This window comes from Pteropus medius, unplaced genomic scaffold (genome assembly GCF_902729225.1).
Source record: "Pteropus medius unplaced genomic scaffold, Ma_sr-lr_union100, whole genome shotgun sequence".
Classification (NCBI taxonomy): domain Eukaryota; kingdom Metazoa; phylum Chordata; class Mammalia; order Chiroptera; family Pteropodidae; genus Pteropus; species Pteropus medius.
In genome coordinates this window covers 25,531-37,946 of record NW_024352790.1, presented here as the reverse complement: position 1 = coordinate 37,946, position 12,416 = coordinate 25,531, and the positions used below count along the sequence as shown (strand labels likewise).

Sequence of the window (12,416 nt, the reverse complement as noted above, 5' to 3'; positions counted from 1 at the left end):
TTTGCAACCACCATCTCTATCTAGTTCCAAATATTATTTTTTTAGCCCAAAAGCAAACCTCGTTACCTATTAAGCAGTCACTCCCTATTACACTCCTCCCAACTCCTGGTGGGCACAAGTCTGCTTTCTATCTCCATGGATTTACCTATTCTGGATATTTCATGAGAATAAAATCATATAATAAATTATCTTTTGTGTTTGGTTCCTCTCTGTTAGAATAATTTTTCAAGGTTCATTCATGTTGTAACATGTATCAATATTTCATTTATTTTTATTGCTGAGCAATAGTCTATTTTATGAATATGCCACATTTTGGTTATCTATTCATCTATTGATGGATGTTTGTTTCTTTTTTTGTGGCTATTGTAAGTAGAACTGCTGTAAGAACTTATGTACATGTATTTTTTGAGAAGCTGTTTTTAATTCTTTGGGGTATATATGTAGGAGTGGAAGTTCTGTGTCTGTCAATTTTTCTTAACACAACATAAGGTTTGGAAGAGTTACCAAACTAAGGATAGTTCTTGTTTATGTTGACATGAGTTGATGACCTATTCTTTGAGAAAAGAGATCCTGTTGTGTCATCTGTATACATAGCCTAATCATCTTAATACATGCTCAATGCATTTTTTTGTTGAATAGGAAAAAGGATCGATACATGAATGGATGAATGGATGGACACAAGGCTAAATACATACATACATTAATACATAAATGATAAACAAGTGGATAGATGAATAGAATGTAGTTATATTATAAACAATTAGTAACAAAGTCCCTGACAAGCAATACACTAAAGCTTAGTATCTATATTTTAGATGAATAAAAGCAGATAAGTAGAAGACAAATTACTTGTTTGATATACCAAAAAAAAAAAATTTAAAATGTGTTATTTTTCAGACTCAAGGCTAAAGGCCAGAAATCATCTAAATGTCTTGATACCTAATTGCCTGCAATTAATGGATTATCATATGATGAATTTATATTTCTTATCACTTTAATTTCAGAATTAAATGATTTCATGAGTGCTATATTAGTTGATTATCATATGAAAGACTATTACAATTTACTAAACAGTAGACTGGTCAATTTCATATAGATATAGTCCCAGGATTTTCAATATAAAATTGATATGCAAATTATAAAGAAAGTATTGGGAAATTACAAAATAGAAAAATGAGTAATTAAGTACTTTTTAAGAAACAATTTAAAATATAACCAAACAAAAACAAAAATATTTTCAATGAACTGCCAAATTTCATTTGTCTTTTGAACAACAGATGTTCTTTTCCTTAATCTATGTCACCATTTTGAGCTAAGAGAAATTTTAACACAGAAACATTTTTTTCCTAGCAATATTCCACATTAGTATTCACTGAGCAGTCCCAGTGTTCATTAGGTTCTGCTACTTGTTAAATGGGATTTTAATGTGTTTAACAGTTTTAAGTGTTACTCATGAAGAAGGCTGGAGTTGTTGTTATTTTTTCACCCCCTTCAATATGGTCATTTTGTTTTCTGGATACCAGGCTGCATTCATTTATATACGTAATGCTGGCAATAATAAAATCCTAAAGTTTGGAGATTCATGAACTATCAAAGATTTGTCAACTAAGTCAAATAAATGTTTTAGCTGGCTATTTCTCCTTATTACTATGTCTTGGCTATACAGATAAGGTGATGGATTAAGAGAAAATATATAATTATATAAGCTAGTTTCAGAATAGTGGAATCATATCAGAAACATTGTCCTGATACTACCTTAAAGATTGTTCTCAATATTTTTGTTTTACTATATTTTTTACCAGAGTTATATATGTTATGCTTCACTAAAAAAATAAAATTCAAAATTTCTTCAAAACAAGACTTTTATCTTAAAATCTCTTAAAATAATATTTTTTTCCTAACCTCTTTTTTTTACATATGAAGATATCCATTTAATTCTACTTTAATGAAAGTTACTTTGGCTTAGCCACCAAAGATAAAGATCTTATTGCTGTTATGTCGCTTTTTTCTATTTCATTTTGCTCAAAGCATAAGATAATGACTCAAAACTTTTTTTAGCTTTTGTCTTGTGGACATTCTACAAAGTACTTAATTTGAGAAGCCTAATAATTTTTATTCAATTTCTAAAAAGACAACAAAATCATTCAGTGACCCAATTATTGAGTGGACCACCTAGGAAAGAGATATTTTCTCCAAACATTTCAATTCCACATCAAACAAGAGAAATAACTGACAGAATCTGATACTGCTGCAGCCATTCATCAAAAATATACTAAATGTTAAGATGAGAATTCATATCTTCCTTAGTCCTACCAGTGTTTCTTATGCACACTTCTACTGCACTATTATAATATGGTCTCCCTTTCATACTTTGAAGTCAATGATCATTTATCTATCTTTATATCCTTGTTGCTTAGCCTAGAACTGTCACATCATAGCAATTATTATGTACTGAATATCTATTATGTTCTGTGCATAATAATGGGGCCTTGACCGATATCTCGTTTAAGTATCAATGAACCCAATGTCATAATCGTATTTTTGTCCATATTTATGAATAAAGAACCTGGGGCTCAGAGAAATGATGTGCTATGTCTATATTATACAGTTAGAAAATGGTACACAGCACAAATTCAAACCTACGTGTGACTCTAACACCAGTGATCATCTTGTTATCCTCACTGCCTCCCAACATATGCTAGATAGCATGTTAGGTGTTTTAGATATATCATTTTCTTACTTAGCTTTCGATCTTGAAAGTTAAATATTGTTTCTGCCATTTTAGAGAAGAGGGAACTGAGACTTAGAAAGGTACACAGGGAAGGTGCTCAGTAAATGTTAGCAGACTAAATGAATCCAATATTTACAGAATAAATTTGGGAGGCGGTCAAAGATTATGAGGAGGAAATACATGTGTGTTTATATCCTGGTTGAACTCTTACCAACGGCCTGATACCTAGCAAGTTGCATAAATCTTTTTAAGTCCTAGAATCCTCATCAGTATAATTTCTTTAAACTATACAGGTAATCACCAATATCATTACTTTCAAAAGAAAAAAAGTATGCTATCAACACTCTTTCTGTGATTATCAAAAAGATTCCCTCTTAAATAAGGATTTTTTCTAAATTATTTATTATATAAATTCTGTGTAATATTTTTGATACAAAAAAAACCCCAAATTTACTCTAAAAGCCATGTGAAAACATCTTGCCTTGAGAAGTTTCTGTATTTACTTTCAAGCAAGAAAGACAGATGGGTGCATAATGATAAAGTCATGATGGGCTCATGCTGTGGAAACAAACAACTCCAAATTTTCAGTAGTTTAACAGAAAACGAAAGTTTACTCATGTAAAATCCTCTATAGGCCCGGATGACTGTTCAGAGTAGCTGACCTTCACGTGCTATCAATGTTTCAGGCTGTTTTGATCTTCTGGTAGCTGAACAAGCTTCAGAGAGTCTTATTCTGGCAATTCGATGCTTCCATTGTATAGAGGGAGTGATATGTCACTTTAGTTTACATTTCATTGGCCAAATCAAGTCACATGATCGCATCTACCCTCAGAGTTCAGGGAAATAAAATATTCCAAAAGGAAGAGATTGGAAATTTGATAAACTATACTATGTATACCATAAGGTGAAAAAAATATTTTTGGAAAGTTCTTTATCAAACTGGTGTTTAAGAAAAGCTGAATAGGCTCCTTGATGAGTTAAATATCAGAGATGCTACTAAATCTAAGGTATGGAGAATTTTTAAAAAATTAATTAATTTTTTTTTATTATGGTGACATTCATTAACGAAATCCAGCATCAAGTGTAAAATTCAACAGTAAGTCATATATATTTTGCATTGTATGTTTGCTGCCCATAGTTAGGTTTCTTTCTGTCACCACATATTTGACCCCTTTTATCCCATTTACCTTATTCCCTCCCTCCCCACCCTGCCCCACGCTCTGGTAACCACTAGTCTATTGTCCATGTCCATGAGTCTCTGTTAGTTTGTCATGTATATTTGTTGCTTTCAGGTTTATATCTGACATATAAATGATATCACGTGGTTTTCAACTTTTTCTGTCTGGCTTATTTCGCTTAGTATGCTTATCTCAAGGCTCATCCATGTTGTTGCAAATGGCAGTATTTCATCTCTTCTTATAGCTGAGTAATATTACATTGTATGGTATGGAGAATTTAAAAGAGAAAGACGTGCAATTAGGTTAAGCTGATTTCTCTTACATTTTTGAAAGAAGGTTGACAATTTTGTTTTTTTATCTTTATCTTATCAATGAAGACAGTGGGAAGGAAATCAATTGATTTTATTCTATGGGCTTCTCAGCATTCTGGAAATGAATGACAACAAAACCTTTCACAATTTTAGAAATATCAGTAGATGTCTCCAAGTGTTCATGGTACTTAGAGAAAATGTTCTTCCTTGGAATAATGCAGTTCAGATAGAAATGCTTCATTTTTGTGTGCTGACTTATCATTAGCAAAGTGCTTTTGCGACCCACTAACACCATTCTCATAGTGACCTTACAAAAGTCAAAATCCTGAGCTACGATCCAGTTCTCCTTTCACTATTCAAGTCCGTCAATAGTAATCCACCCTTATCCATAGTTTCACTTTCCATGGTTTCAGTTATCCACAATCAACCATGGTCCAAAAAAATTAAATGGAAAATCCCAGAAATAAACAATTTATGTTTAAGTTGTGCATATTGTAGGTGGTGTGATGAAATTTCACAGCCTCTTGCTCTGTCCCACCTGGACCTGAATCATCACTTTGGTCAGTGTATCCAGGCTGTATGCATTATCTGCTCTTTGGTCACTTAGTAGCTGTCTTGGTTATTAGGCTGATTGTTGAGGTATAGCCACATATATTTACTTAATATTTTACTAATAAGTAACCCTTTTTTTACTTAATAATAGTCTCAAAGCACAAGAGTAGCGATGCTGGCAATTCAGATGTGCCAAAGAGAAGCCATAAAGTACTTCCTTTAAATGAAAGGTGAATGTTCTTGACTTAATAATTGATGGCAACGTGTTGTGCCAGGAAGCATCGAGCCCTACAAAGATTTCAGCAAAGCAGCCCCTGAAACAAGTGACACCAAGCCATTTATTGCAAATAAGGCATAGTTACACAGATGCATAGAATAGTTTTGGACTGAAAAATATAAAAATTACAGGAGAGACAGAGAGAACACATTTACATAACTTTTATTACAGTATATTATTATAATTGTTCTATTTTACTGTTAGTCTTTCTTGATAATACCTTACTATGCCTAATTTATAAATTAAACTTTGTCATGGATATGTATGTATAGGAAAAAAAATAGTATACAGGGTTTGGTACTATTTGTGGTTCCAGATATCCCCTGAGAGTCTTAGAAAATATCCTTGCAGATAAGGGGGGACTATTGTAACCGCATAACTGGAGGAATTTAAGCCCATTTGCTGAGAACTACCATGGACATAAACCCTCCTTAAATAACTCTAAACATGAATTTTTGTTTAGATAGCTTCGATTTACTTGTGCTTGCACACAAACTGTATACCAAGTTGGAAGCCTACTGTGCAAGACGAGTTGAAATCAATTCAAATAATGTTTTACAAATATGACTCGATCCACTAGTAGATTAGAGATAAATAAACTATAACAAGCTTATTGACTCAGAATTCATGCCGACGTTCAGGATCACCTGAAAAGGGTAGGAGTTTCAAATCTGACATTAGCTTTTACTTCTTGAACCAGAAAGCAGCCACCTACTTGGATTAGCTCCTATGTCAGTTCCCATAGCCATGCTCTGTGAACACATCACTCATATGTGGGAAAACTTCAAAAGGCTTCAAATGAAACTGATGATTTTAAGATGGGCAGACACTAAAATTATCTGACATAAATAAGGGGAAAATGCCTTTGGATTAGCTAGTCTGAGGAGCAATGCTGACAAAAATAAAAAAGCCCCCTAGCCAGTTTTTGTCAATTTGGTTATCAATCATTTTGAAAGCCAGAGGACTCATCTCTTATACTGTTTAAACATCATGACAATCTCTATTTACTAAATGGGAAAAAACATAATTAATTTCTAAGTGATACTTCTCCTCCTCATGGCATTTTAACCCAGCTTCTAGCAGAATTGCCTGGGTAAAAGAGGTACATTGTTTGGCAGTCCTGTTTATGAATCTGTAATTCCCTCCTTTGGGAGATGGTAATGATTACACACAGTTGAAATACTACAAGTGAAAGACAAACGAGGTAGCACAAGCAAATGATGGGGCTTAGGGAGCATCAGCAATAAAAAGAAACCCTCTTATAGACAAACCAATACTGGAGACATTGCTTTGGTTATGTGTATGCCAAGCTGTCAGTTTGGGGTCAAATTTGATCGTCTAACCTAATCTGATTTAAAAGGTAGTTGCCATGATTGTGTTATTTATTATTAGAGTATAAAAGAAGAGGGAAAAAAAAGAGCTCATTCAGACAGAGGTGGTTTACATTTTGTCTGACAAACATTATTGTTTTAAAAATGGAAAGCATAGCAGCCTACATAAGTCAGATATGGACACGTTTGGTTCAAGTCAGGGAGTTCTCTGAGGGGAAAAAAATGGAGAACAAAAAGGTGCTAACCTTTGGAAGTGTTCTAGGTAACGAGTACTTTGCATAATTATCACACATAATTTTCACAATACCCTGCAAGGTAGGAACTATTATCTCCACTTTACACTTGAAGAAATCAAGTTTCCACAAGGACCAATCCCTTGTCAAAGGTCACACATATAATCAGCAATAGAGCTTATTGAATTCCTAGTCAGGTTGGTTCCAAAGCTCATCCACTTTCTTTACACCATGCAGCCATTATAGTCTCATAGTGTTTTATAAAGAGACTTGTGACTATTTAAACGAAGGTGCTTATATTTCTTATTGCAAACTATATACTATTAAGTCAGAAACTAGTTAATATGTTAATGGGGGAAAATATTTTACAAAACAACTTTGTGAAGATAGGTACCCTGGAATTCATATCTTTTTAGTTTCCCACTATCTGAGTCATCATAAAGGAGACTTTATTTTCCAGTGTAGCATTTCTCAGTTTATGGATCATTTTTATAGCATGTTCTGGCAAAATTGCCAAGGAATCATCAATACTAATAAAGGGCTAAGGCAAATTCATTCTAGGTACTTAAGTTTTTAAATCTTTGATAGAAACACTTTTCAGAGAAACAGTGCTCCAGTATTATCTACTAATTAAAGACAACAGACCCCAGAGATCTTCAAAGTCACTATTATTGTAACATAGGCGTATTTGCCCCAAGGTAAATTTGTAAACACGGAGAGATGCAGTACTTGAGTTTACCTGAAGATGGCATCCACCCCAAGGCTGTATGTGGTTTGTATGAGGACTCTCTTTAAATCCACAAGCACAGTCATAAACTCTTTTCTACTGACTGGGATATTTGTGCCATGTACAGTAAATAATTCTTCTTTAAGTGACAATATATTAATGTGTTCTTCAGATGGTTGCAGATACACCTCATCTTGGGCTGTGCTGATTCTCAAGTCATTTCCCTAAAGGGGAAAAAAAAGTACAAAAGGGTAAAACTGTGAAAAGAGGGTAGGTATAAAAGGGTGAAAAGTGTCCGTATTTGAATTTTCCACTTTGTGGATTACCCTCAGGTTTTTAATATCAGGTTGGCTTTCCTTGTCATTCAGCATTTTTCTGGTGTATATGAAATTCAGAGCAGATGATTTAAATAATAGCCTCCACCAGGTGCATTACAAAGTATAAGCTTCTTGGTTATACATGACCTTTCTCCCCACTCCTCAATTAACTAAAATAATAGATACCTGGTAACTCATACATGTATATGATTACAAATACTTTGATTTTACACAAGTACACAAAAAACGTATATTTCAAATATATTATTTTATGGTGAATGTGGGTTGTATAGGAAAATAGGAAAGAAAATGAATAGTATATTAAACTATTGTTTTAAAGAACTTTTCTATATTTAAAATAAAGCAAGATAAAACCCTGCAGTCTACTGTTTATGATAGGATGGTGGCGTCATAATAGGGAGTATACTGACTGACCTGTGACACTTAGGTTACCCTTCTTAGTTTATGCATATTAATAATATATAGCTTCTCAGCATTTTATATTTAGAGAACCCCTTTCATTGCGAAGGAATTCCAAGATATACTTCGGTTTCATAGTCACGCACATACATATATACATATGTAATTATCACCCATACCACTTCATCTAATACTGGAAATACTTATTTTGGGGGAAGAATTTTGTCAGTGATTCACATATATGAAAGGTTCAAGACAAAGAAAAACAGCCTGGTGCTAAATCAACATCAATCCATTCAGAATCATAAATGCGTATGCAAAGTGTGTGCCTTTGACTATGTGGGAGTGTTGATCAGAGGGGTCTGAGAAAAGGTGGGAGAGGCCTCTAAGATAATTTTAGGCTTCCAGCATTTTGGAATTGCCTATGGCCCTTCGAATTCTAAAAGCATTTTTTCCTATAACTTTCTTAACATAAATTAGGAGCTTTAAAGTCAAGATTTAACTACACCTAAATAAACAAGTTTCCTTTTTCATTTATTTCTGCCTAACATAAACAAAGAAGTAACCAATAAATTCTACTTGGAAGCAAGGGGGAGATGGAAAAAATGCAACTAAGTAAATCAGCATTTGCCTATACATTTTTATCATACTTATTTTCTTGGGAACATGTTTTAAATTTAAATTCCAAGTCTGTTCTAAATGTATCCTTTATCATTGGAATTTAATGACTATATTCAGTCTTCTAGATATATCTCAGATTGAAACATGAGACGAATAAAAAATTCTCAAGGTATATTTTTCTATAGTAGTATGTAAATTAATGTCAAACCAACCAGGTAAAGAATAACCTCAAATAACATAAGAGTGTAAAACAGTTGAACATAAATGACTCTCTCTGTACTGTACCTCTAAGATAACCATAAGCTGGAGTATGCCCTCTGTATCTTCTTCTTCTTCTTCTTCGAGGTCATATGATACCGTAAATGTCAGTTGTCCTCCAGCTGCTGTGAGCTACAAGAGAGGAGATGTGTAATCATTACAGGCCAGGAGATAGGCTATTAAATCATAGTTTACTTATTTTAAAATCACTTTATTGTTCTAGAGGGCAGGATTTGGAAGAAGCAGAAATCACAAGAGTGCAGCGTGAGAATGATAGACATTTCTTTAGAAGTAACCTTTACACGAACCTTAGCCATCAACGGCAAGCCTGACACAAATATAAATTCAGGTATTATTTTCCCCAGTATTGCAGGCTTGCTGAAGTAGGTTAAGTTCCATGAAACCAAACACAGCCCCTCCTGTCATTTTCCTAGTCTATAGCTTGAGCTTTATAATTTCCTAACAGAGAAGGATCTTTGTCAAAACTGGGAGATTTCTAGCCATCCCTGAGGGTCACTCACTTTCTGTGGGTCTAAATGCTTTCAACAAAGCCATCACTCCATTTGACAGGCACTTTACATAGACTATAAGCTAAGCTGGGAAATGTTGTTGGTCAAAGAAAAGTAAAAGAGTAGCATCAAATTTTATATTATGATAAAATTTAATCAAAACTCCCAAAGAAGATACACTGTCCCCTGTGCAATCAAATATGCTTAATTTGAATGAATGTTATTATCCCTTTTCATTAAACAAACTTGTTTCCTTTCAATACGCACATTAAGCCCCATATAATGTATGCTTGAGGTTTACATCTTCTGACATTGACAGTAACCTTGTAGAAAGGAAAAAAAAATAGGAAAGCAAGATCATTTATAGGACAGAAATCAACATTGGAGCTTGAGTGACAGATTCAATGCAAATGCTGCATTCCTTTTTAAAAAATTCCACTCCAGCATTGTAAATAAAGATATTCATAAAACAAAGCTGATGATTTGTATTCTGCTGTTTCCTCCAGCTGACAAGCAGAGACCTAGCTCTGCAGCCGTTGGCTCTCTGTGGCCTCTCAGGGCAGACCCTGACCGCAAAGCAATTCCCCGTGATGCACTGGATGGAGGAGGAGGAACCCAATTCCTCTCAAAGTTGTTCCGTAGGGAATCATACATAGCTCACTATGGCTGATTAAACAGGGTTTTTAAATTGCAGCTCTGCAATGTCTTCTAAGAGCTCATTACATGGTGCTCTATAAGGAACTAAAATTCAGAAAACTTTTATTCCCCTGCTCTGCTGAGAAATAGCCTAACTCTAATGTCTTTTCACATATAAAATAATAAATATCTGCTTGGACTGTAGCACTTGGCATTATTGTGAGTAATGAGGGATGAATCTATGTAAAAGGTTTTTGGTTCTATTGAGATAAGCATCCAAAATATCACAGAGCCAGACGTTTTCTCAATGAGAGGAGTCTAGAAAGGCAGCACAAAAAGGATAGTTTATATATTTCAAAGAGGACTGAACTGTTTAGAATTTCCTAAATTAGTAAAAATATTTAGTAGGAAGTAGGATTGAGTTTGGGAAGGACATTGTGACATAGATCTATAATGCTGCATAACTTTTGAGCTTCCAAATATATTTTGATTATTTAAAATTTGGATCACATCTTCTTATTTTTCTGGACTATGTTTACCCCACAAAAAGAAAAATAATCAACTTAATTCTTGAAATTAATTTAAGAAATTGCCACATATTTCCAAAATAAGAAACTCGGTATTAAAGATAATTAAAGGTAATTCCCATTTTGCCAACAAAAGAGCCAAAGTGTGTGTAATTTCAGTATCTTAGAGTCTAAGACTTAAGATGAAATATAAAAATGTTTGATTTGCTACAATAATGGAATTGTTAATGTTATTTTCATATCTACTTATAAAATTATAAAGTCCTATAACATATAAAGTAATACATGGGAGAACAATGAGGGTGGGAATGTGGAAAGAAGGAACAAATAGCTTTATAGAAAAAGATAGAAAAAGAGAGGGGCCTTATGCAGGTCAATGACAATATAAAATGTGAACTAAGGAATAGATTTAATTCAACCTATTCTCCTGAGGATAATAATAGTAGTAAAAATAAAAAAATTATTTTTTACTCATATTTTGTATAGCATTTTTCTCCAACTCTTCCATGCATCTTTGATACCCATGATTTGGATTATTAGAACCACTTTTTGATTATCTAACACGTTACATGAGTGAATTCATTTTAATTCCATCTAACTGATGTGAAAACAATTTTTGAAAGATGCATGATAACGTTACTAGATGTTTTTCTCTCAAACTCCAAGTATCTATTTCCACAATATTAGAATCATTGCCTTTTTTCCCTTCATCCTAGAGATATATATTTATGATCACCTCTATATAACTACTTAGTCAAGTACTTATTTAAGTAATTTTTTAAATCGCTTAAGATATCATCCTGCAATTTAGAGGTTGTACCCCTAAAAGCACATATTTTCTACTAAATTTCTTTTCCTCTATTTTTTCTTCAATGCCATAATCTCTTCATAAGCAGGAAAACCAAACACTTCTTGGTGTTGTTTCCAGGTAATGAGTACATACCATTGTATGAGAGTCTTTATAACAAGTCAGTTATAAGACAATCTCTGTTTTCTGAAGGATATTGTTTTTCAGGGAAAAAGCTTTGAAAATATTCAGGTATAAATGGTCTTTTTGTATAATTTTGGATGAAGATCTCTCTGTCCCCTCTTCATCTATTTACTGCTTCATCTTCCAAATCCCACCTTCGCTGGGCTCCTCCATGTCCTTGCTTCTCCACTCTCCAATAATGCCTTGAGTATCCCAATCTTCACTATCTCCATCAAATCAAATGTTCTTAGGGCTGCCAGTCATTAATTGACTTTATTGTCTCCTGTAGCTATCATCTATGGTTATGTATTAGTTTCACTGTCAAACTCTGAGGTATTGGGCATTACACTCATTTTCTTTATTCTTATCCATTTGACCTTTCTTATTTTATCTAGTGCAGCCTGTCTTTCATCCTTAGTACTCCATTAAAATGTATCTTGAAAGGTCATTTATCAACTCTATCTAGCTACCACTAATGGACTTTTTGCTTGGTTTTTATGTGACATGTAATAGTTCTTAAAATTCTTGACTCCTTTGTCTTCTATTGCACCAAAATGTCCTGATACTCCTTCCCCTGCCCTGGCCATACCTCTGTCACATTTATATATACATTTTTCTTTATCATTCTATATTAATTGTACAAATATCTCCAAGACTTTTACTTCCTTTTAGTTATCCTTTCTCACGGTCCATTCCTCTCTCAGGAATTGAACTATGTTTACACCTGGTTCATCAATCTGTATCTTCCATTCTGTTCTGTGTCCCTATATTAGTTTGTTTATGATTCCATGACAAGTAGCACAGATTGGGTGGCTTAG

The 12,416-nt window shown here is 33.6% G+C and overlaps 1 protein-coding gene across 1 annotated transcript in view; it reads right to left on the bottom strand.

The window, feature by feature from the left end:
- The window catches only part of LAMA2 (laminin subunit alpha 2), a 239,010-nt gene that overhangs the window by 210,698 nt on the left and 15,896 nt on the right, over positions 1-12,416 (bottom strand). The window contains exons 2-3 of the mRNA XM_039849938.1: positions 8,984-9,088; positions 7,353-7,564 (exon numbers count right to left, since the gene is read on the bottom strand). Of these exons, the coding sequence (XP_039705872.1) occupies positions 7,353-7,564; positions 8,984-9,088 (317 nt within the window). The remainder of the gene's footprint in view (positions 1-7,352; positions 7,565-8,983; positions 9,089-12,416) is intronic.